This window comes from Pinus tabuliformis, chromosome 3_2 (assembly GCF_031772625.1).
Source record: "Pinus tabuliformis cultivar Carrire ecotype Pingquan chromosome 3_2, CPIR1, whole genome shotgun sequence".
In the NCBI taxonomy this organism is placed as follows: domain Eukaryota; kingdom Viridiplantae; phylum Streptophyta; class Pinopsida; order Pinales; family Pinaceae; genus Pinus; species Pinus tabuliformis.
Window position 1 is genome coordinate 776,594,253 of NC_142302.1, and position 27,711 is coordinate 776,621,963.

Consider the following 27,711-nt stretch of genomic DNA (forward strand, 5'->3'; position numbering starts at 1 on the left):
ATGGACCAGAAACCAGAACCATCCTCTGAGCTGTTTGATGTCCTAGATCTTTCAGTTCCCATATATCTTTTTCTGTGTAACAGTGACTTTACAAAGTGTAAGGTATCCATTGGAAAAAGACCGAGCACAATATATAGGAAAAACATTTAACCTTGGGTACCATATTTTGCAGTGAAACAGAAACAAGGAATTCAAGAGTTTCAAGGCTTTGTCTTTTAAGAAAAGTAGCGCATCTTTGGAAACATCTTCCAATGCAACGACAAAACGGTCAAACCTCTGTTTTAGACAATCTTCCTTAGAGGTCACTTATGACCGAAAAATCAATCATCCTCAGATTGAAAAGCCGAAGTATCCTTATCTTTATCCTTGAACAAGGTGTGAATATGAACTTTATCATAAATATTTCTCAAATCTTTCAATCCATTGTGGCGCCCTGTTTTGTGAAAGAAGTTACAGATTGTGAAAAGACAATCCCAAATATCAAACACTCTATGTTTTATGGAATTTAATAGATTCTTTGTCTGGAGGATTCAACACAAAATCTCCTGCAAGTCTCCCACATTAGTATGTACATCTTTCACAATCACCCATGAACCAGACTTCAAAGATAACTCCCTTAATGTACTTGATGCCAAACCCACAATAGCTGCATCATCATAGGGTGCCTCCTTGGACACACTGTCACTGCCCTCATCAACATCCCTGGAGGGAAGCAAAACTCTATACAATAGGCATGCTAGGATTTAGACCTTCGCTGAAAACTTGAACCAATTCCCAATTTCGTAGCACGCTACGAAACCACGCAAACAGGTAGCGCTACGAAACTGCTAAACAGAATCCAGGCGCTGCGAAAACACCCGGTCTTTAAGCTAGACTAAAAAATTTTGACAATAGCATTTTCAGTGATAACATATTCTTTAGTTGATTTATGAGTTAATAATTAGTTAATTAATTAATAATTAATTCACATCACTCATCACTAGTGTATTTGGCAGTTAGACTAAATACAACTAGTTCAACTAAGTCAAATTGAACACAACTCCATCAACTCCTCAATCAACTCCACCAAACTCAATCACTTGAGTTCTAACTGAAGTCCATCATGCAATAGCTCAACTAACCCATAGGTTCCTTCTCGCAGTTGCATGTGCCACATCCATATCTCGAACTAAAGTGCTGCAAGAGGATAAGATAATGTTTATAGTCCAAATATTATTAAGAGCTAATAATATTCGACTGTTCTATTTTTTTACTGGCAGTCTAAAAATAGACTCCGCCCATATGTCTAAAAATAGAGGTCCATCTATTTTTACCAACATGACCAATCATCCATAAATAGCATCCTGCAACTCATAGACCATGATCCATATGTCTAAAAATAGACTTTGCACCAAAAATATCCTGCGGGCCCACTTAGTGAAGGCGACTTCTTTTCACTACGCTCCATCATCTTGTTGCATTTTCAACACTCCCTCTCAACAAGATATGGATTATCTGGAACCCCTATCCTACCTATGTGGTATTCGAATTTGCTCCTGGTGAGCGCCTTCGTCAAGATATCAGCATCCTGATCCTCCGTGGGAATGTATGAAAGTAACATGATTCTCCGCTACACACGATCTCTGATATGATGGTACCTGATGTTGATGTGCTTGGATCTATCATGAAATACTGGATTAGCCGAGAGTTTAATACAACTCTGGTTATCACAATAAATCACAGTAGGCTCCAAGTGCGACCCAAACAACCCGACCAGGATCTTCCTCATCCATATAGCCTCGCATGCAGCCAAACTTGCTGCCATATACTCGGCCTCTGCTGAACTGAGTGCCACGGATCTCTGCTTCCTGCTATACCAAGAAATTGTTGTCGACCCAATACTGAAGATCCCTCCAGATGTGCTCTTTCTGTCCATTGGGTTCCCTGCCCAATCTGCATCCGTGAAGCCACATAGCTTCACCTCATCCTCCTGTTTGTACCACAATCCATATCCCAATGTGCCTCTGAGATAACGCAATACATGCTTGCCTGCCTTCCAGAAGAGCTTGGTTGGCTTAACCATAGCTTGTGAAAGCTGGTTAACAGCATAGCATATATCGGGTCGTGTATTGACCAGATACATAAGCGACCCCACCAACTGTCGATAAACAGTGGAATCCACTACCTCCGTTGAAGTAGCATCCTCCTTCCTCCAACCTCTAGGAAGAGGAGTATCAACAGGCTTGCAGCCATGCATGTTGAACTTCTCTAGTATCTCCCGGGCATACTTACCCTGAGAAACAAATAGTCCATCACTGTGTTGCCAAATTTCCAATCCCAGGAAATAATGAAGGAAGCCCAAGTCCTTCATCTCAAACTCTCTAGCAAGATCCTCCTTGCATGAAAGTATCAACAGCTCATCTCCCGTCAAAATCAAATCATCTACATAAAGTACAATGATCAGCAACTTACCCTCCACCACAATCTGGTATAGGTTAGGATCCGCCTCACTCTTGGAGAATCCAAGTCCAGTGAAATAACTGTCTATCCGTGTGTACCAAGCACGAGGTGCTTGTTTCAACCCATACAGCACTCTCTTGAGCCTGCACACATGCGACTCGCTGCTGAAGATATCGAAACCTTCGGGCTACTCTATGTACACCTCCTCCTCAATGACTCCATTGAGGAACGTAGTCTTCACATCCATCTGATGGATGTGACACCCCATCTGCGCTGAGAGAGCAAGAATCGCCCGTATGGAAGAATACCTTGCGACAGGTGCAAAGGTCTCCTCATAATCGATCCCCTCTATCTGTGAGAAGCCTCGGGCAACAAATCTTGCCTTGTACTTCTCCACACTCCCATCAGCTGCCTACTTCACTTTGTAGATCCATCTCGAACCCACCACTGATTTCCCTCTAGTCTTGGGACAATCTCCCATGTACTGTTTCTGACAATCGAATCATACTCTTCCACCATGGCATCTACCCATGCGGGATCCTCCACAGCTTCATCGAAATAGGATGGCTCAGTCACGACACATTTTCTCACAAGAGCCATGTATCCAATGTACTGATCATGTGACTGTCTCTGTTTGCGCTGTGTTGTAGGTGGTCCTACAACCTCTCTGCATCTTGAGTCAGTCGCTCAGCTTCTGTAGTGCGCTTTCACCCTCTGATGGTTGGCGCCGCATGAGTGGTCTCTTCCACTCCATGAACTTCATCTTGTGGCTGATCCACATTCTGAAGCTCATCCTTAGGAACTAATAGCTCCTCATCTGCATGCAAGTGTGGCTCCCTCTCAAGCGAACACTTCATGGCTTTCTCCTCCTGAAATTTGATATCCCGTCGCACAACAGTCTTGCGACTTTCTGGAAAATACACACGATAGTTGTGGGGCATATCAGTGTACCCCACAAATATCCCAACCTCTACGGTCGGCTCCAACTTCTTCTTGGCATCCTTCGTCACATGCATGTAAACAGGAGAACCAAAAATTCTCAAATGGGAAATATCAGGCCTCTTACCAGAATAAGCCTCCTCTGGTGTACTCATGCCAAGTATCTTGCGAGGACAACGGTTCTGCACATATACTGCAGTATTGCATGCCTCCGCCCACAAGTGAAGGGGTAGGCCCTAATCATGCAACATCGCCCGTGTAGCACCCACGATCATTCTATTCTTCTGCTTAGCAACCCCGTTCTATTGTGGGTTATGGGGAGCTATGAGCTCTCTTCGAATCCCTTCTGCGCTGCAGAAGTCCTTGAACTCGCCAGAGATGAATTTACCACCATTGTCACTCCTAAGAGCCTTCACCTTCTTCCCCGATTCCTTCTCGACCAGTGCTTTGAACTCACAGAACTTTGAGTATGTCTCGCTCTTCTTCTGCATGAAGAGGATCCAACACTTTCAAGAGAAATCATCAACAAAGATCACATAGTACTTGTGCTTTGCTGTCGAAGCTACTGAGAAAGGTCCACACACGTTTGTGTGAATTCTCTCAAGGATCATCGTGGCACGACTATCCTTCTCGTGAAAGGTGGCTTTCACAAATTTTCCCAAAGTACACCCCTTGCACTGATCTAACTGCGCAAGAGTGACTTTAGGAAGCCTAGTAGAATTTTTTTGCAATATCTTCAAGGCTCCATGGTGAAGGTGGCCCAATCTCCGGTGCCACAGCTCGCCATCATCCCAGCTCACCAATCCTTCTACCTTGCATGCCATTATTGCGCAGCCATCTACATGCAATTGATAAAGGTTCTTGACTCGAACCCCTATCTTCCAGGTTTCTCCATTTGTCTTACTGCACAGGAAAGCCTTTCCCTCGCTGAAGACAACATCATATCCCTTGTCTTCTAACATCGCCACAGAGATAATATTCTTCTTCAATCCTGGAACATGCATCACTTCCTTCAATACGAAGGGTTTGCCAGACTCTCTCTCAAAGGAAATGGTATCGATACCGGTCGCACTTTATCTACCATCATCGCCCATCTCGATGTGCACTCCAAGATCTTTCTCATCCAAATCAGAAAACAAATCTCGATCTCCTATCATGTGAAAAGACGCACCACTGTCCAAGAACCATACCGATCCCATCACACTTGATACCAAGCATGCGATCAACGAAAAATCCAGCTCAAACTGCGAGGCTAAGGCCTCTCCCGCTGCAGATCCAACAACTTGCTTATTTTTCTTCTTCTGCGGAAAATTTGTGGCATAATGTCCGTGCTGGTGACAGTGAAAGAACTTCACCTTGGACATGTCCTGCTTCTTGCCTTTCGCACCAGAATGAGAAGCTTTCTTGTTCTTCCCCTTCTTTGCTTTGGCAGCCAAAGCACAATTTTCTTCATCAGATGCCTTTGATGAAGATCTGTCCCTGGTATTCCGCCTAATCTCCTCTTGCACAAGATCAGACCAAAGTCTCTCCCATCTTGGCAATTTCTCCCGACCATTGACAGAGTCCTGATAGGAATTCCAACTCTTCGTAAGACCAAGGAGAGCCAAGCTCACCAAGTCCTCATCATTGATAGTCACCCGCACACTTCCCAGCTCATCCCGACATTGGGTGAACTTCGTGAGATACTTGGGCATACTGTCTCCTTTCTCACACTTAATGTTTCTGAGTTTATCCTTGATCACCAACTTCCTCTGGTCACTCTTGCTTTGGAATAAATCTATCAACGCTTTCCACATCAAGTATGGAGAAGCCTTTCCATGCAGGCTGGATACAATGTGATCCTTCACGCCCTCCAACAGAATCCTTCGACACTTTGCTGTCTTTTTTTGCCAAGCCTTAACTTGAGCAGCATCAGTAGGCTTTGGGACCTCAGCATCTATGAACTCCTTCAACCCATTGTCATCTGACAACGCCTCCATCCTGTCTTTCCATGCAATATTATTCGAGCTGCCTTCAAGGGCATACTCCAATTGCAATCCGTTGAAAGACATTTCAACTTCAACACCAAGAAAACACTGCTGCAAAGTCGAATTCCACCAACTCAAAACTCAATCACTTCTGATCTAAAATTCGTGAGAACAAAGATTTCTCATATAGAGATTGACTGTATGGGCATTTACCGGATATATCACCTTCCAAAAGAAGGATGAATCTAGAGGCTACCTGGCCCGGTTACAAACTTTGCCTGAAGAAATAAAATGTAATCACTTTCTGAATAATAGATCGGATGATCAACTTCACTCTGATACCATGTATAAATTTGAATAAATAACACTTATTCACAGAGATTATCCTGATTATACACTATTTTCGGAATGCATGCATAATACATAACCTCCTCTACCATTGATAATCAATTTGCGGAATTAAAAAAAAACAATCACATGCGCACATTGAAACATCAATCACACATATCAACACGGTATGTAATGGGGAAAGCATATAGCTGAAAACCCCCAACTATCTGTATATTATAATGATAGAGAACATGTAACAATACATAGTACAATACTCCTCACAAGTACTCAGTACTAGTTGAGAATGGATCAAATCCAAGTTCGAATTCCCTTTGGCTTTTACTATGCAATCCTCATTGGCAATCTCAATCAATGATTGTGCAAATCTCATGCACAGCTATAGTCACAACTGATAGTAGTCTCACCCTTTCACCCACCTCTAACAGTTGTCTCCACTGAATTGTCCATGCCCTAAGTTAACTGATGTATTCTTTAGTTGATTTATGAGTTAATAATTAGTGAATTAATTAATAATTAATTCACATCACTCATCACTAGTGTATTTGGCAGTTAGACTAAATACAACTAGTTCAACTAAGTCAAACCGAACACAACTCCATCAACTCCTCAATCAACTCCACCAAACTCAATCACTTGAGTTCTAACTGAATTCCATCATGCAATAGCTCAACTAACCCATAGGAAAAGCGTATTTCCTTCTGGCAGTTGCATGTGCCACATCCGTAGCTCGAACTCAAGTGCTACAAGAGGATAAGATAATGTTTATAGTCCAAATATTATTAAGAGCTAATAATATTCGACTGTTCTATTTTTTTACTGGCAGTCTAAAAATAGACTCCGCCCATATGTCTAAAAATAGAGGTCCATCTATTTTTACCAACATGACCAATCATCCATAAATAGCATCCTGCAACTCATAGACCATGATCCATATGTCTAAAAATAGACTTTGCGCCAAGAATAGCCTGCGGGCCCACTTAGTGAAGGCAACTTCTTTTCACTAAGCTCCATCATCTTGTTGCATTTTCAACATTGAATGGGTTGGGTTGCATGCATGTGCACAATGACATGCATGATGATGAATCCCTTGCATGTGATCAACAACACTACTCACCATGTTTGCTCTGTGTTAGCTATTGGGATGGATCTTTAACTTGTACGGGTGCAGTTTCATCCGTGAGTGCACGTTGCGCCCACTGTTGTTCTTGATCCTACTCCAACTCATTCATATGTCTGTGTAGCTTCATGTTCTTCCTTGAGTTGCTGCTTCAACACATGCAACTCCTTCTTCGTTCCATTCTCTGTCTTCGCGCGACCTTCATGTTGCATCATCACCTCATAGCCTAAGTCTCCAAAGTTGCTTTCATTATCAGTGATTCTACTTGAGCTTGCAACTTTGTTCCACCTCTATGTTTTCAACGACCTTCCTCTTTGTTGTATTTATTGCATTCGTTGCGTTCAGTATGTTGTCGTTCATGATGCTTCTCACTGTGATATCTTGATGTCCTTGTCTACGAACAACTTGATATCTTCGTGAGTAGGCAAGCTCATATACATTTGATCGACTGCATCTCCAGGTGTGCTATAAATGTTGTGTTTGACTCTTCCCTCCTCGAAACCATTGTACCTACACTGCTAAGAGGTAGATGAACACCTGCAATACCTATAGACATGGAAACACTCATGGCAAGAATTCAGTCAGTTGAAAACCAAAATAAACTTTAGAACTGATTTGCAACATACCTGTGCGACTGATCATGAAGGTTGCACAATTTTGACCGGGAGGTCGGGAGACTAACTTCCAAGACTTCACAAGGCACAGTCTGGTTTGCTAAGAGACTGACTAACTACTAGAACTATGCAATGCACAGTCCAGTCTAGCTGCTTACTGCTGCTAGCAGTGGTTGCAGTCTTAGTCACTGCATTATGAAATTTTCCCGACCATCAATCACTGTCCCTAAGGATTGTGCAAAGCAGGCCTGGGGAATAGCTGCTAGGCAGAAATGCACATTTTTGGGGTGAAAGGCAGAGCCTTCCCTCTCAGGATTATGCAATGCTATCTTGGTGAGCCAGAGTTTAGGTCGAGGTTGGGCAGACTCGCCGACGGGCAACTGAAAGTGAATGTGAGTGTGAATGCATGCTGATACTGAGTGCAAACATAATTGAATGATCATGCATGCAAATGGTGAATGACAGATTCAGAAAGTGGATCAACATGCATGTGGGTGAGGCGAGTTGTCGAATCAACGACAATTCACGAAAAATAGTTTCATGCATGTGACAACAGTGAGATGTTAATGAAAAGTGAAATGGTGCTAGGACAAGCTAATATACATGTAAATGATAGCATATGTTCAAAGAAATCAAGAAAATAGTACTCATACAAGCGAAACACAAAACGTGACAGAAATTCAACACAAGGCATGGGAAGCGGGCTTACACCAAAACAGTTGAGCTGAATGTGTCGACTGCTCCTAGATGTCATGTGGGATGTATAGTTGCAAGGTTAATGTGAGAAATGAGCTTTGCGGTGTCTAGTTGATGAGTTTTGATAACATCGAGGTTGTGACATGCATGCCACAAATCTAGGTAAAGTGACACTTGGTGGGAGGTTTTTGGAATGATCCTTGCATGTAACCTATGATTGCTAAGAGGTTTTGGAATGATCCTTGCATGTAACCTATGACTGCTAAAAATAGATCCCTAAAACAAGGGATGCCTTTGCATGATGCCTTGGGACAAGAAACATATGCACGCAAGTCGGTTTTTCTCGGTCTTGGAGGGAACTAGTAAACTCAACGGAAAATGCAAGAGACTGCTCAACTGCTTGAAGGAAATGCACATTTCTAGTTGGGAGCTAGGCTAACTTCCCAAGAGATTTGTGGAATTTCTGGGCAGAGCAGCTGACTGCTTCCCAGTTTTGCGCAAAGTTTGGGCTGAGCAGCCTTGCTGGGGAAAATTGTGAAATTCCTGCTAGGAGTGTTGATGGGTATGATTGCGCAATCCTGGAGCCCAGTAGGCTGCCAAACAAGATTGCACAATTTTTGGAGGGAAGGCTAGTTTCCCTCTAGAAATGTGTAATTTTATAGGGGAAGCTGCTCAGCCTGCAGCTGGACCAAGTCCAGTTTAACAACCTGTGAGAGGAATGCATCAAGCTGTGATCGACAGGCTGCATTTGTGCAAGAAAAACATTGAAGCTGGTGAACTTGACGAAGCAAGGTAAGCTATTGTGAAGTTTGGAAGGGAGGCTCCAAAATGAAGCTAAGGCAAAATTTTGGAGGGTGGTTGTAGCTGCTACAATAGGAGTATATATAACCAAGGGGTGATGCTTCCCCTTTGTGACTCTTTGAATACCGTCATGATTGTTCAACTTCCTATGAATTTTCAACTTACATGACTATCCATATTCATGTGTGTCCTTTAGACTTCCACTTTACAATACATTTGAATATAATATACATGGTCCACAATGATGATGTGGCATATGACAATTCATTACAAGACATGACATGGCACTGTTGATGTAAATTGCTTGGATGTTGTGGCAGTGTCAGGTCACTGCTTCTACTGTGAGTGATGTCTTCTTGAGAATACTCTTGTCTTCCACCTCCTCATGGCTTGGTGACATGAGTCTTCAGTGATCTCAAGTCTTGGGTTGCGGTCATGATTTGGTGTCCTTTTTCCTTGATGGATCAACTTGTATGCTCAGTTACAACAATACCCTTTGCATGTCTTCCTCCTTGCATCTCCTTCTTCATCATCCCGCTAGGTTCCTCTATATGTAACTCACTCATGACAAGATGACATCAACTCAAAAACCTCCTAGCCTAAGATGATGCATTATGTTCCAGGGACTAAGTCAGAACTAAGTTACAAGTTGGGAAGGAAGGCTCAATGATTGTGTATTACACAGGCGTAATTCAGGCTCGGCTGAGGGATAGTCTCTATGCAATTTTGAGAGACAATGAGTTCGGCTGAAGGAGGGACCACTGTGGAAGATTTTTGTGTAGTTTTGGAGAGGAAGGCTGCCTTAATTTTGTATAGCTCTGGGAGACTATGGGTCAGGATGAGGGGAGGACCACTAAAGGCAAACTTTGTGTAGCTGTGGAAGGGAAGGCTGACTGAAAATATTGTGTAATTCTGGAAGGGAAGGTTGGGTCTTGGGCTTAGGAATTGCGCAATGCAGCAGTCCTGGGGGGCAGGAACTATGCATTGCATAGATCCAAGGGTCGGGGTCACAACTTGTTGATTGAAACTGCACAATGCATAGTCCAGGCAGTCTGGGTGAAGCCAAGTTGAAGGGTAGGGGAGCTTCTTCAGAAAAGGCTAAGTGTTGACCAGTGAAATTGACAAGTGAAGTGATGGAGTTTAGATTGTGTCCTAACACTTAGAATACTTGACGACTCAACAACATTGATAAAACATGACACATGAACAACACTTTCGCTTGTGTGTGACCACGTCATGACCAACTATGGTAAGTGTGACACCTAAGATGGACTTTATGACGACCGTGACGACACTTGTGCGACAATTCTCAAAACTTTGTGAATGAGTGCGAAATGTGTTTACATGGTTAGGAAAACTCATAAACAAAAAGATGAGCCCTTGGAACCACCAGAATGAGCTTATGCATAAAGTGTGAAACACTTAGCGAAAACACATGGAATGACTTTCAGTGTTTGCGACCATACATTTCATTGGAAACATGATGATATGACAATGATAAGATGTCCTTCATACTACACTAAGAGGTGCATTTCAATTTCATGAAAGATGTGTTGTGCTTTTTGTACCTTCCCTCCAAAGGGTTGTGAATCAGATGGAGTCTTCATGTGGTCCTGATCTCTCATCCTCTATCATACCCCAGCGTTCCTTGGTCTTCTTATCTAATGATTATGTTTTCTCCTTAGCCCCTTAAGTGTCATCTAGCATGTCCTCCTTCTTCATAATATTTCCATAGCATGGTATAATTCCTGTATCGAAAATCCACTCATGACAAGATGACATTAATTTTATAAACTCCTAGTCTAAGACGTCACATGATAATCCATTGACTGAGTCGAAATTGGTATTAGATCAAGGGGAAAGGTTCAGTTACTGGGATGGGCTAAGGGATAATATTTCACAGTTCCCACTAAGGGAAAAATTTGTGCAGTGCCCAATAAGGGATATAATTGTGTAGTTCAAGCAAGTAATGGTTGTTTTAGGATGGGGCCCTAGGAGGAAAAACTACACATCTTCAAGAGGCAAGGGGGACTGGGAATCTGAGAGGCTTGAGAGATAGAACTGCGTAGTTTCTGAAAGAAGTGAGCTCTGACTGAGGGAAGGATATTGGAGGAAGCATATGCACAGTTTTGGGGGCCAAGGGAGGCTAGGATTTCTGTGCATTTTGTAGTTCCAATAGGAAAAATATTAAGGGTTGTAGATGCGAAGTGTGTATTTTAGGAAGGTTGGATGAGTCTAGGTTGCTAGGAATCCTTTGGAATTCGATTAAGTGCGGGATCAATGGAATTAATGTGAACAGTGAAATAACTTGACTATGACCACACACTTGGATACTTAGTGATACAACATATATCATCCAGAACATATGAAAACATACTTTGCTTAATGCAACAACCTTTGTGGCAACTTACGATAAGTGCGGCCTTGTCAATGGACTTTGTGAGGATAATGAAAACACTTGTATAATGGTGTATGAAACCTTGGAAATGAGTGAAAAACATGTCTATATGATTAGAACAACTCATTTTCACAAATATTTCCACATTTTTAGGAATTTTATTTGTCATTTTAATTCCCCTAACTTAAATTATCGACCAAGGTTCGTAATCTCTGAGTTACACTGCGTTCTAATTCAGGTTCCAACAGTTCAGTGCAAGGTTAAGTATAAAATGGTCAATCTCTGTATTTTCTAGTCACAACAAACTGAAATGAATAAGCTTATCGAATTGAAACTTCTATTATTATTCTATTTTAACAATAACCTGATTAACTCAAAATTCACTCAAAAGTAAAGCAAATGAATGAACTAAATTTGCAGGCTATTTGAAAACTATAGCACAGACAATTTAAATGACTTGTTCGTAAGAGATATGAGTTATTGCATAAGTGATTCAAATTACTGTGTATATCAGATGAGTCCTAATATCAATCACTACTTCACACTACCAATCATTATGCAAGCATTATTAACTATTATTCAAACAAGACTATTTCTAATTGTGACCCAAGAAAGACCTATACTTAATTACCATTCAAACAATCCTATCAGAAATGAATAAAAACAATCTACATTTCAAGTGTTGTAAACTCTCTTTTCAAATTATGGAAATCATGACTCAGTGATAGAATCTATTAATCTAAGTAACAAAGACCTCAGATAAACCAAGACTAATTGTCACTCAAAATAGTATCAATCTTATACTAATTGCAATCCAAACAAAAATTAACTTTAATCTAAACTATTTATGCTAAGGAAAGAATGGACAATCTGAGCAAGACTGAACCTACTCATTAAGTCTATCTCCCAGGATACATGAAAGCACTCAAGCTAATCTTGTGCATTCAACTCTACAAATACTCAAAAGAAACTAAGTAGCACAACTCTAAATTAATGTTCTTCACTAGACACACCTCAGATCTAAGAGATGCCACAAATTGAAGTTTGTTCTAACTTTTAAAATCACTCAAACCGAACTCAAGAAATCATTCAACACAGAAGCATGAACCTACAGTTCTAGTCTAATCTCTACTACGATTATGCTGAGTTTCAAAATCAAATTACAATCTCACTTCATAACCAACATCTCATCGAATTTCAATTCGACATTCAGCGATTAAAACATGATTATATAGGACCCTATATCAAACGAGAAATATACAAGATGGAAGATGAGAAAACTAATACTATTTCAAGCTCACAACACAATTACCATTTTCTGCATTCATTCATATTATAAAGCACTCTGTAGATATATTCAACCATGAAAAATTCATTGAGTCATCAGAATTGTTAATTGACACATTCGTTCTTGGTTTACAAAGATTCAAATGCAAGATCTGTATTCAAATTCAAGAAAATTTGAGTAAAAGTTTAAGTATAGAATGGTAACTCTAAAATATAACCAATGATCCACACTTCAAAATTGAAATCAAACACACTCCTACAGTCTACCTCAATTGCAGAACTTGTTTTTAGGTGGTGGTGGGCCCTTGCCACTCCCAGAGCAAGTTTAAGTTAACTCAATCCCTTTAAAAATCAAAACCTGTGACACTTACAAAGATTTAAGTATTGAATCAGAATTAAGTATTAAAGTCAGCAAAACAGGAGTAATTACAAAAAACACATTGAAGTCTTCAATGTCTCCTGAGCATGAATGTCTTACAACAAATTTACATAATAATTGTTTCTCTGGCTAGCTTATACAGAGAGATCATTGGGCTTGATAAAGTCTAGCCAATGAAAACGATGCATAACAAATTAACTAGAAAATGGTAAATAAAGACATCACAGCTAAAATTAAGTTGCACAAATTCTCTTGGAATAATCTTTAGATGGATCTTGGTTGAGCATGTCCTGATCATGGCGTGATTGTTGAAACCAATTCCTTTTTTAGTATAAAGGAACCCATTCTAGAATACTGACAATGTTTGACTGAACAATTGCTGCCAACAGAGTATAGAATCGAGATACAAAATTGAATACAGAATGGCAAGTCTTCAAAAAGGTTACTTGATGCGTTGTCCACTAGTATGCCAGAACCTCTGCTACCTATCCATATGATGTCAAGGTCTACGAGTCCATATGAAGATTAGTCAAAATAATTTCATTAATAATGATTTAAACTAATCAGAAGCACATGAAAACAATACTAAGTAAATATTCTACCTCCATGTGCAAAATCGTAGAGTTTGGCAATGATAGCATGGTACCAAAGGGTAAAGTGGGAGTAAATTTTGATAGTAACAGTAAAATGGTGGATGAAAAATAGGTACACAAGTAGGGACCAACACCCTTGATGCAAACCAAAACTCCCCTTTGCATGACAAGCGATAATTCCCATGCCCGAAGGCAAAACTTGCTACATAAAGATAAAAGTTGAACAACATTGGATATTCGAGAAGGGGACTTGAAGTCATCAACTGACCAATAAGTGACTAAGTAACGATCAATCACAAGATCCACAGTAGACTCCAAAATTCGAGTGTAGGCCAAAATTTTGGAGGGTTTTGTAGTTGCTACAACACAGTGCATAGCTCCTTTCATGATCATATACTTGAGGTCTTCTCCCATTGCATCCTTCACTTGAAAAACCATTGTTCACAATTCCATTTGTGAATATTTCTCTCATCATCATCTTCCCACTTATCGTCTATTGGCTGCTCCAAGAATGAAAATACCTAGGGTCTGCTTCATCTTCCTTACTTCTGTGACACATAGCTACTGCTGTCATTGTCCTCAGGGCTTGCAGATATGCCCAACTATAGTCAGAATCTTAAATGATCTAGGGATGTAAATATTCTTTCCTATGTTCTACAATTTGAATCCTCAAATTGCATAGGTCGGGGGCTTGTAAGATATGTTATTCAAGCCTATGAACAGTCCACAAAACGTTTCAATATTTCTCTCCTCTTCATGATAATTCCAGCCCTTAGTAGCACCCTACTTCTGCTTCATATTTTCACTTAGGATGATGCCTCCTTTTGGATCTATTATCCCATAAATACTCACACACCCCATCTCAGGTTTGCAACCTTATTTGTAGAGATAACTTTCCAATCTAAGGTCTCGGCCTTACCTTATCCTTCAAGATCTTGAGCAATATAAACTATATACATTAGGTTACACTTCTTTAGAATGATCATGCCTCGATGTTTCCCTAAGGAAGGGCACTTTACTTTTGTTGTCCTAAATACTTTAGAACAAACCCATCTACCTCCTTGCAACTCTAATTTGGACAAGTCTTCTTGAGGTTACGACCTTCCTTTTTAGGGATTTTTCTTTGCTATAGAATTCCTAACTCGGCTTGTTACTAACCCTTCAAACCCTCCATTAGGTCTTCCTTTTGATTGTGTTGATCCAAAAATTGTGCATCCCCTCCTTATTATAGCATCCAAGGCATGCATCCCTCCAACATGTTTCTAGCAAAGGTCTTAGTCCTCATCTTGGGATCAGATATTTCCAGCAATCAAACCACAAAAGAAACTTCTATGCATGCCCACAATATCACTTCCCAATTCAGCCAATAACTACTACATGACCAAATAGATCTAGGGAGAAACCATCCATTTCCACCCTTTTCTTTGGTTCCTTAGGGTTATGGCCTTCTTTAGATTGACTCCCTACTAGTTATGTTGCACTTGGATGGATGAATTTGGCCTATTGTGCAACCCTTCTAGGTCTCCTCTTCTTGTGAAAATCCTCCATTACTTGAGGTTGAACTTCATGAGGAAACTGTCTTCATCTTGGAGAAAAACTTGGCCTATAATGAAACCTTTTACTCCTCCTTTCGTCCCCCCTAAGAGTGTTGCAGTTTGAGATGCTCAGACCTCCTTCTAGGGATACATAATGACCAATCTCCATGATCAAATGAGTTCCTTTTCACTTGATGCCACTAACCTTCCCCTAGGCCTCTTAAATATTCCTTCCTTAGGCCTCTTAGGAACCCTCTAGATCTTAGGGGTTTTGTCCACTTAGACCTTAGGAAATATTAATTTCCTTTTATATTTTAAACCACAACTTAGGTCTAAGTGGCAAAAGAAAAGTGGCATTAATTGATATTTTGTTTATGAAAATAATGGAAAATAGGAGAAAAGGAAGACAAAAGGTCATAGGTTACATGTGAGGAGGAAAAAAGAAGGAAAAATAATGGAAATTGAAGAAAATAGAGACCTCATTAATAAAAAGGCTTTTGAGGATCAGATCACAACCTTTTGTTAGTTCAGTTTTGGAGCTCTCTCTACTCTCTCATACTCTCACACACTTAGAGTATTCTTGGAGCACTCTAGCATTCGAGGAAGGAAGGAAAAGGAAGGATAAGAAAGCAAAGGGTAAGTAAAGATCAAGCAAGATAGAGCGGGATTAAGCATCTACATCGGGATTACTTGCAGGTATTGAGTTGCATGCATGATTTTCTTGCTAGATTTAGCATGCATGGTATATGCATGTGTGTATTTGGTTCTCTCACTATCATTGGCATGGGCTTTTCCATGTGTGACAGTGGTTTTCAACCTTTCCTTTCCATTTCTAGATAACCATGGTATGATGGGGTTCTTTTACTTGGTTGAGCTGGATTGTCGGATGGTTTCGAAACTAAGTGAGGTGGCCTCAAGAAAAAAAATCACAAGGCCTAGGAATACTTTGATTGGTAATGGTGGGATACACGGTAAATCATAGTTGTGAATACCCTCGTTGGGCTTAGGAATCCATTGACCAATAACGACGGGATACACATTAAATCCTAGAGGGTGGAGAAGATAAATTCCTCATGGTTTAATTGGAGAGATCTAGAGGCATCCATGCTTGTATAGGCCTAGTGATCCCTTAAACGGTATATGGCAGGATTTCAGTAAATCCTATAGTGTATGTTTATTTTTTGGGTATAGGAATCCCTTGACCAGTAATGACAGGATACACGGTAAAGCCTGGTTGTATAGATGAGAGTTTCAGGCCTAGGAATCCTTGACTGGTAATGGCGGGATATATGGTAAAGCCTGAGGAAACCCTAGTTGGTTTTGTTGTGAGTCCCACCATGCTTGGAATATGGCACGGGGGTGATTGGATGAAAGAAAGATTTGATTCAACCCAATCCATGGTCAGGTAGTATGTGGAAGTCCCTGACTTAGTTGGCCTTTACATATGTTAATAAGAGCTCTTTTCCTCTTGTGTTCCCTGTGTAAATATACTTGTTAATACATGGTTTTAATGGATGTTATATCATTGTTATTCTATTGGTTATATGTTATATAAACATGGTTTATGATAGACTTTGGTTATGGATCTCATCATCTTTTGAGTAGTAAATGAAATTTTAATGAATGTATGACCTAATAAATGATAATGCAACTATTGTGAGAGGGAATCATACCTTCTTGATGAATCTCAAATAAATATGAGGTCCCTATTTCCATATCTGTTGTTATGACCTGTAGATTACATGTTCATGATGTGTTTGACGGAATGCATGTCATGGCTGTTAGGGGTCAGGTCAAGTCCTTGTTCAATTTTTTGTATTAATAACCTTGTCTTGATGTTATTTATCATTTCTGGAAGTTTCATGAAGTTCTGGGCAAAGACCTGAGTTCTAGCACTGAAAAAAGTGGTTCATAATTTGGGGTTGTTGGCACAAAACTGCCTAGAAAAGGCCACAGTCACATAGATCCCTTATTGTGGGAGCGACTCGGGGTCTAGTTCAATCAAGAAGCAAGTTCTCTCAGGGATTGGACACCTGGAGGGGTTGGTTGGCTCTTGAAGGTTCTATAGCTCCCGAGGGAGCTCTTTAAAGTATTGGTTTGTCAATTCCACTTCTTTAAGGTGATCTAGGAGATTGAATAATATAATAGTAACTCTTCATCACATGTTTACCCCCCGAGGCCGGTAACCTAGGTAAATGTAGGAGGAGGTGTTACAGATAGTTCGCTAGCTAAATAAATAAATGGAACCAAAGGTAGATGAGCATACAATGGATTTGTATCTAGAAGGATACGCATATTAACTAGACACCAAATGCAAATAGCAGAAGTAGGCCAACAAAGCATTCAAAATTTGAGAGAAACTACATGCATGTTGCATATAGAAAATAAAGAGTCGAACAATGATGGGATAGAATAAAAAATAAATTTTAATGTACCATTAAAAGACCAAAAGACAATAAGACTATTACATCCATAATATGAAGTATTGAAGGGAAAGACTACAAGACTATCAAATCCATAATGTGAAGTATCTGAAAGGAAAACCTAATAATATCTATAGATGATCAAAAAGCAGTCAATCTACTTGTCACATATTTAATAATGTACAATTTCAGGGGAGAACCTAAGGCCTGTCCATGTATATAGAAGAATAGATGGAATAAAGGTAAACAATATGGGATAGAAATTACATTGTAAGTAGGGGCAGTGCGAGTATAAATAAGACAGAGCCTGCAAATAGAACATACTAGATGGGACATGTGTTAAATTTCCACGAAACTTTGCAACTACTTAGATGAATAGCTGAAAATTGAAACCAGTTTACCTTCACCAAGATACAAAGTTTCTTAACAATTCATATGGAGTAGAATAAAAACACAGAGATAAAGGCACATGCACAAATTGACACACTTTTCTCAAGAACCCAATAGGGAAAACCTACTTGCTTGATGTGGCTATTTTATTGATTCTCCTTGGAGAAATTGAATCTATTACAAAGCACTTTGTCTCTCTTGAGGAAGCGTTATGCTTCTCACACAAATCTCAGCTAGTACAATTGATCTTGCCCTTGATCACAACTTGATCTTGGTTCCTGCACACAATTGATCCTTTTGTTGCCTCCTTGACTTGCTCAGCAAACCCTATTGTCTTGCCTCAATTATGTTCCTCCTTGGCCTCCTTATCTCTTGCACCTCTCTTCCTATTTCCTAGTGCACTTCTGGGCCATATTTCTTAGTGATGTCGGGCTAAGCCACCAATACCCACATTATGCATTTAAAATGCATAATCTCATTTCACCCAGGAATTTAAATCTCCCTATCTAGTCAACCCTTCATCAATTATGGTTTAATGCCCCTTAATAATGTCTCATGCGGAAATGTTTCGAAGACTATTCAACAGTCTAATCCTTAATTAACCTCTCCAGCGGAATCTTGTTCAACCCTCATAAACTTTCGTTAATTCTTAAACCCGTGCACATTAACCATACCCTCTTACTTTGGTCTCGGATTTACTCAACACTAATCATACCATGGTTAATTTCCCTTAACCTTTTTTTTCTATAATAACCTCATATAATAGAAATATACATAAACCGCATTAATCTTACCTTTCCACTTTTTCCACAACCTTGACACATTTTCCAAGGCCCGCCTTTATCGTTCAATCTCCACCATTGATTTCATTCCATTAGATCAATGGTTGTCGTGTGATCTCCACTCGTCCTCTAGAACTCAAATAACTTTAACTCGCATCTTGAAACTTCTCGGGTCCGCTCTGCAATTGAACAACAATTGAACAACAACTGAACAACAATTGAACAACAACTAAATAGTAATTGAACAACAATTGAACAACAATTGAACATCAATTGAACAACAATTGAACAACAACTGAACAACAACTGAACAAAAATTGAACAACAACTGAACAGGAATTGGTATTCAAACAAAAACCAGTCCGACGTTGACTTTCATGTTGACTTTCCCTTTTTTCACAGATGCTTCACTCTACGCCGTTGATTTTACCATTCAATCTGACGGTCGTTGATCCACCCGATCAATAAATCCAATCGACATCCTCCACCGTTGATCTCCTCATTAATCTGACGGTTGATGGTTCGCCCGATCATTGCACATCACATATTGCAATTTCTTCCGGCCAAGGTTCATTCACTCTTGAATGATGCAATGCGATATGCATCCAACGGTCAGCATCAGCGGTGATCCAACGGTCTATGGCCCTTCAACTAACACACGGATTTCCAAACACTCAACCCCCCTAGTTGACTTCACATAAGTGTTTGAATTTGCGATCGACAGTTAAGGTCGATTGCGGGCCTTCAACCGTGATCAAGAATTTCTGCGCTCTCCTAACCTCATGGTCTAGTCCTCCACCATTCTTCTTCTGCCATTCATATCCGTTAATCTAGAAGATCTGACGGTTCTCATTCCTTTCTGCCTACTCCACATTTAGGCCGTTCTCAGTGTTTTTGTGGTTTCAGGTTTCTTCTAGGGTTCTGGTTTTCAGTTGTTCTGCATCAAAACTTCGTCATTAACTCTGCTCGCGCCTTTATGCTTCCTTCACCTCCACTATAACATTAAAGGCTTCCTCCTGTATTGTTGATGTGTACAAAGTCGTAACACCTCTCTGTCACTCTTCTATGTATTTCGCCTCTGATTCTGCACATGCAACTTCTGTTACATAGAACTTACTCTAGTTCACACACAGATTATATCTAAATTACTCCACACACACACACACAAACTCAGAATTGAGTTGTTTGTATTAGTAAACATGTATTTACACAATTCCTTCTCTGCAACCTGATTTCAAATATCAGTGGCCTCTATTTCACAATCTATCCGTAGGCTTACAATCAAACTCTTCATACTCTAATTCCTAACTAACTAGCTAACCCCTAACTATGCCTTTTAGGCTTACATTTATACAAAAGGATTCTACAACCAATTTTTGGTTTAGATCCATAAACTTCTCAACAAAACCCTAAAATCTCTTCCTTATCTCTAAGGATTCTCTCTAATCCACAAAATCATGAACTAACTCCTAATCTAAGATTTGCAATTAATTTTCAAATCTCTCAATCCGTCAACTATCCTAATTCTCTCATGTTCTCCTACATTCAAGAACATTTTATGCTTCACAATACTTAGTTAATTCCTATTTTCATTAAAATCACTCAAAACCTAAGTAATTACATTAATTCAACACTTAGGAAACCAAATGCCTTAAAATACAAGACCCCTTATGTCTACTAAAATACAATGATATTGTTGAGCTAAAGCTCTTGCATCTCTTAATGCACTTGAGCTCCTATTTTTTAGGACCGATTCCTTTCTATGCACAACCAATTAACTCTGAAATCCTAGCACACTTGTGCGCCTATTCTTTAGGACACAATTCTTGCACTCCACAATCAAGGCTCTCTCACACTAACTCGTGAGCTCTATCTTGTCACAGTTCTTCATGCACAAAATAATTGTTGATTTACATGTGCCTTCACCTTTCCTTTATAGATTCAATCCATGCTAAATTAGGCAAGTACAAATTTAGAACTTGAGTTGTGATTAACAAGTTAACTGAGTCAAATTGGTTCTCTCTCCAATCATCACTGGAGTTATAACTCGTCCTTCCTTCAATCAAGATTGAAGACCCAACCCGTTCTAATTAAACTTGATCTGCTAACCAACCCTTTAATCAAACTGATGAAGGCTTCCCCTTAACTAAAGCTCCAACACTACACATGAACTCATGATAATTATTCCCATAAACTGGAAATTAACTCACCACAATTGAAGTCTATCCTATGAGCTCGCACTCAAACTGAGAGAAGGGAAGATTAAGGTCTTCACTGGCTAAGACATAAGCGAGAAGACCTTGCTCGTTACATTTTCAACAAGATGGCCATGATGGTGGTAATATTAAAGACTAGAAAAATACCATTATTTCAAGAAAAATAGCAAAATTCAAAACCACGAAATGTGATGTGTGCAAATTAATATCTATCAATAACAAATAACAAAAAACAATAACAGAATATTTGTTTAGGATGAGCAATTAATCTAGATCAAAACGATGACGAGAATCCGTCTGCATTGAATAAAAATGATTTTAATACTATGGGTATGCCATGCTCATTGATGTGTGCAAATTAATATCTATCAATAACAAAGGGTAAGGTAGACTTCAAAAGTGATCGCAGTTGCTTCGGGTGGCAGGGAAGTCTAAGTCTGATACTAATAAGTTGTGCTCATGAAACAATTACATATACATGCTTTCCTTAGGAAAGGTCAACTATTGCCTCAGGTACATTTACAAGTAAATATATGTGGTATTTTTACGCTGATGGACTGGGAACATGTAGAGACAGTGGAATTTTCCATTAAACATGTGATTTTCGGTGTTTTATTATTGAAGCTTATAATTTTATTTTGATGATAAATTTTTAATTAAAATTTGTTAATTTTTTTTTAAGAAATCTGATTGTTCTAGTGTTCAAATCACTATTTTGATGATAGAAATAGATTCAACGCCATCAAAAATGGTAGAGAACCCAAAATCCTGAGGCTCGATAATTATAACCTAGATTTTCAAAAATTTCTTTTAGATTTTCTCAAAATCTTACAAGAAATTTTATTATTTTCCAGACAAAATTGTATCATGTTTAGACAATTTTCTCAAAATCTTACTAAATTTTTTATTGTTTTCCAGATGAAAATAAGCCATGTTGTGACATTTTCAGTTAAATAGTTTCTCATTCTTTGTGACTAGTTACATAAAAGAAAAAGGTATTGTAAACATATCTACATAGTGATCCTCTTGAACTTGCCTACTTACAAGATGCTATCAATCTTTATATATTCCGACCAGACTCCATTAATTTTATATATATATATATATATATATATATATATATATATATATTTCTTCTGTGATATTTTAAAAGTGATATTTTTAACTCTTTCCCTTGCCAAAATTGATTGAGTGATATCTTTAACTCTTTCCCTTACCAGAATTGATTGAGTAATGAATATAAAATTTATAAATAATTTGTAACTCTCTCTTACCATAATTGATTGAGTTCATGGATATAAAATTTATAAATAATTTGTAACTTTCCCTTACCAGAATTGATTGAGTTAATGAATATAAAATTTACAAATAATTTGTAAATTTACCAATTTTATAAAAAAAAAAAAACTTATTTTCTTTTTCTTAAACTTTGTACCCAACTATAACCTCAAGATCATGCTCCAGCCATGAACATACATTTTGAAAATTTGATTAAATTTTTTTTTAAATTCTTAACTAAATTTTTGATTATCAATATTAAAAAGTTTGTACAATTTCATTTATATATGTTTCTTTCAAATGTAATTTAAATTTTAAACAATTTTTTTTGCAAGTTTGGTAAGATTATATCTTATCATGTTTAACTTTTCATTTTATATTTTTTTCAAATGTAAGATTTTAAACAATTTTTTTTTGCAAGTTTATTTATATCAATCATGTTTAATTTTTCATAGAATTCCGATAACACAATATTTAAAGCTAAGACTATTATTTTAGTAAGACTCTCTATTTCGACAACCATTGCCAATTAAATTACCTCAAACAAACATACTTTTAAACACTTTGAATACCAAAACTAAAAAATAATATTTTTCTTAAATATACTCTGAGCAACAAAATCTGTATCCTAACAAAACAATCATAAGCTAACTTGCTGCTAGGCTTCCGAGCAACAAAATCTGTATCATACCAAAACAATGATAAGCTAACTTGCTGCTAGGCTTCTTCCTCTGTGATCTTGTTTGTGGCTGGTTCCTGAGCAGGACGCCGTTGCCGGGGATCGAACTCGTTCCTCAGCAGGACTGCGCAAAACGCTCGAACGCCGTTCCCGAGGATCGAACCCGGGTCACCGGCGGGAATACATGCCACCATACTACGGCGACACCGAACAATAAATTAACTCTGCAAAATGAGGAAGTTAAGCTAAAATAAAGGAAAAGCTGACTGCAATTACTTGTGATCTATCAGTAGTGTTTGTTTGTCTTTCAGATAAAATGTACATAAAACTGTGTGACAAGTGGGTATTTTCAAATGCAGTATATCTTTCAAATAAAATGTACATAAAACTGTGTGACGAGTGGGTATTTTCGAAAGCAATATACATAATGAACCTTCGACCAACAAACCCAATAACCTAAAATTGAAACAGAAAAGAACAGTGGGTATTTTGAAAAGCATTATACATGAAACTTCGACCAACAAACACAAAAACCTAAAATTGAAACAGAAAAGACCGGTGGGTATTTTCAAAAGCAATATACATGAACCTTCGACCAACAAACCCCAAATCCTCAAATTGAAACAGAAGAGAGTGTGAAACTTCGACCAACAAACCCAAAAACCTAAAATTGAAACAGAAAAGAGCAGTGGGTATTTTCAAAAGCAATATACATGAACCTGCGACCAACAAACCCCAAAACCTGAAATTGAAACAGAAACCCAAAACCTGACCAGTGGGTATTTTCAAAAGCAATATACATGAACCTTCGACCAACAAACCCCAAATCCTGAAATTGAAACAGAAAAGAGTATGAAACTTCGACCAACAAACCCCAAATCCTGAAATTGAAACAGAAAAGAGTATGAAACTTCAACCAACAAACCTAAAATTGAAACAGAAAAGAGCAGTGGGTATTTTCAAAAGCAATATACATGAACCTTCGACCAACAAACCTAAAATTGAAACAGAAAAGAGCAGTGGGTATTTTCAAAAGCAATATACATGAACCTTCGATCAACAAACCCCAAAACCTGAAATTGAAACAGAAACAGAAAAGAGAAGTGGGTATTTTCAAAAGCAATATACGTGAAGCTTGGACAAACAAACCCCAAAACCTGAAATTGAAACAGAAAAGAGTAACGAATTTTACATTGCACCAGCCGGGAATCGAACCCGGGTCTGTACCGTGGCAGGGTACTATTCTACCACTAGACCACTGGTGCTAATATATGCATATTTGTCTCTTCTTCTACTTTATCAAAAGGTGCTAATAAAAGAATCCTTTCAGCTTTTTAACGATCCGTTCGAAAACCATGAATCTGATGTGGGCAGTTTATATGAGAGTCATTTTTAAGAGCGATTTTTTTAAAGATTTTTAGTAGATTCCTGCCTGGAGTTCAGCAGAAAAAAATTGTGGTGAAATTTTTATTCGAAATTGGTTTTTGAATGGTATATATAGACTTAATACTTTGAAAAACTTTTTGGTTGCTACAATTGTATAGAATTCATTCATCAAACTTGTTTCTCTCCACTAGAATTCCCCACTAAAATTTAGACAAAGCTGAACAATTTTTAAATTAATTTTTAGATTGCATGTATAAATTTAGTATTTTGCAAAAATATTTGTTGACCAAATTTGTTAACCACTACAATGATGCAGAATTCACCGAGCTGAATACTTTTTAAAAACTAACACTTAAAACGACTCGGTTTATATATAAACTTTGCCAAGTGCGAGAGGTATGGGGTGGGCTTCTATGCCGGCATCTCAAGTCATGCCTATTATATATGGGATACCACAGTGGACTCTGGTCTTCTTCATTAGCGGGTCTCTGTAAAGGCAAGGCTTTTTTATTGGTCCGTAAAAGTACATGTTGAATTGAAATCAAAGGTGAAGACTATGGGATACCACAGTGGACTCTGGTCTTCTTCATTAGCGGGTCTCTGTAAAGGCAAGGCTTTTTTATTGGTCCGTAAAAGTACATGTTGAATTGAAATCAAAGGTGAAGACACTGTGGCCAGCGAATCAAGGTAGTCTGTGTGCCTTGGAGAGCTTTATTTCCACCTCTATAGAAAATTTAATGCCGAGCCGTTACAGTACCGTGCGGCATGGAAAGGCATCACAGTGGAGACAATGAATTTCCTATCTCTTCTGCCTCTACCACCGTTAGACGGTCGGAACACTACGGTATACGATACAAGATACATAACATACTCATCTAATGGGTCACTCGTTTGAATTTGAATTTTGGGTGTGAATTTGAAAACCCGCCCAAATGAAATTTACATTTCTATAAGCGATTACCGTTAACCAATGTGTGATCGGAATATACGCCATACTTCAATTGCTACGGTGATGCCTGGAGGGTGCAGCGAAAGGGCTCGACCTCCTGCTGTTTGAATTCTTGCCATTTTCCAAACTTAGTTGCTTGCCCTGCATCATCAGGATTTACTCAACCTGCACAGCACGAAGCCACTAACAAATCGCTGGGAATTGGCCTTAGTTTTCACAGCTTTTTTCCATTATTGTTTTGACTTTTTTCTGGGGTTTTCGAACCTTAATTTGCTGATGATTGTGAAAGATCACAATGATATAATTGAATTAGTTTACATTGTATATTGATTTATAAAGTGGGTGATTGAATTCTCAAAGTTCGGCTTGCTGGACTGTGAATAAAATCACCCATGATCGTTTCCTTGATTGGAATTCCTATTCAAAATTCATTTTATTGTGGATTCAGGGATGGGGGCGACTTTGAATGTAGCCAAACCCAAGAAGGGTTCGTCAGTAGCAATATTTGGCCTTGGGGGTGTTGGGCTTGCCGTAAGTAAAATTCAGCTTCATTTCTGAATTTTTCTTTTTATGGGATCAATATGATGAGTTTACTGTTTAATTTTCTGTTAGACATCTGACCTGGGCTTAACTACGCACGCAGGCTGCTGAAGGGGCAAGAATTGCAGGAGCTTCTCGAATAATTGGAATCGATTTAAACAGTGACAGATTTGAAAAAGGTTGTAAAATGCCCATTTCCATCTTTTGTTAATCACTGTATGTATGTTGACTCAAGAATTTCCTTTCTATTTCGTTGTTTGAATCGTTTTTGTAATCTGTCCTCTTTCAGCAAAGCTCTTTGGTGTAACGGAATTTATAAACCCACTGGACTACAAGAAGCCTATTCAAGAGGTTGGTTGAGCTGCCTACAATGATTTCAACTTCTCTTTTTCCTTTGTCTCTTTCAAATTTATTGCTCTTTGTTGGTGCTTAATAGATGTGTAAAAGAATTTATGTTAAAGCTCAATTCAGTTTTGTGTTGTATTCGGAGAAATGTTTTAAATTAAAACTAAATTCTGGGAGTTTATCAGGTTATTGCCGAGAAAACTGATGGAGGGGTGGACTACAGCATCGAGTGCACAGGGAATGTCAAGGCCATGATTCAAGCCTTCGAATCCTGCCATGACGTATTTACTCTGCCTCCCCTTCCCTTTCTTCTGAAATTGTAAATATACGCTCAGTTTTAGCTACTATGCATATGCTGATCAAATGGGTATGTGTTTGTTCAGGGTTGGGGTGTAGCCGTTTTAGTGGGTGTCCCTCATTCAGACGCAGTCTTTGCAACCAGCCCTGTGAATTTTCTGAACGAAAGGACATTGAAAGGAACTTTCTTTGGAAACTATAAGCCCCGTTCCGATTTGCCAGGCCTTGTAGAATTGTATTTGGATAAGGTAAGACTTTCTTTCATTTGTTATTCTATGAAGATTTTAGGATAGAAATGGCTCTCTCAGGCCATGCCTGCTGCTTTCCTTTCCTGGCAAAAATCACTACTCTTTGATCTCCATGTAATTAGTCTTTCAAGCTAACTTCTTTATTATTTTGCAGAAGCTTGAATTGGAGAAATTTATCACACATGAGGTTTCATTTGCCGATATCAACAAGGCATTTGATTACATGATTAAAGGCGAGAGTCTGAGATGTGTGATAAACGTGATTGGCAATTAAACGTTCGAGAGGAAGTCAACAGTAATATCTTAAGTTTTCCTAAGTTTCTTACAGATTTTGTGGTGGATGGCATCTTTGAAGTTAAATTCCTTGACATATAGAGGTTCCCTGAATTCAATACATGAAAGGGTTTGGAGAAATATGTTAGAATTTTAGTATTGTTACGTGTGAAGCCAAACTCAACACTGTGCGAATGACGGCACCAACTCTCCAACAGTCCGCCGTCCCAGCCGTCCAACAGTCCGCCGTCCCAGCCGTCCCAGCTATCACCGCCACACTTGTATCAAATCTACCACACTGCCATTATCTTCTAAATCAAACCTACCACACTGCTATTATTTTCTAGATCTTCATTTGAATCACATTATCCACACTTTATCTTCTAGATCTTCATTTGAATCACATTAGCCACACTTGTGCCAAACCTACCACACTGCCATTATCTTCTAGATCTCCATTTGAATCACATTATTTTCTAGATCTCCATTTGAATCACATGGAGGATCCTAAATCCTCTTTCAGCCTCTATAAATTTGTAATTTGTAATTTCTCTGGCCAGTGATTGCAAGCTAAGGCCTCCAACAGTCCGCCGTTCCAGCCATCACCGCCACACCTGTACCAAACCTACCACACCACCATTATCTTCTACACCTGTACCAAACCTACCACACCGCCATTATCTTCTAGATCATTTGAATCACAGGGAGGATTCTAGATCTTCTTTCGGCCTCTATAAATTTGTAATTTGTAATTTCTGTGGCCAGTGATTGCAAGCTAAGGCCCATGCC

The 27,711-nt window shown here is 38.8% G+C and overlaps 1 protein-coding gene and 1 non-coding gene across 2 annotated transcripts; one reads left to right on the forward strand and one right to left on the reverse strand.

Moving 5' to 3' along the window:
• LOC149182927 (alcohol dehydrogenase 3-like) lies at positions 1-27,711 on the forward strand. Its single transcript, XM_089414727.1, has 7 exons — positions 1-97; positions 25,668-25,750; positions 25,863-25,938; positions 26,049-26,110; positions 26,290-26,385; positions 26,488-26,649; positions 26,804-27,711. Exons 1-7 carry the CDS (start codon positions 1-3, stop codon positions 26,921-26,923), a joined length of 696 nt encoding a protein of 231 aa, XP_089270853.1. The 3' UTR covers positions 26,924-27,711.
• TRNAG-GCC (transfer RNA glycine (anticodon GCC)) lies at positions 24,079-24,149 on the reverse strand. Its single transcript has one exon. It is a non-coding gene; the product is annotated as a tRNA-Gly (tRNA).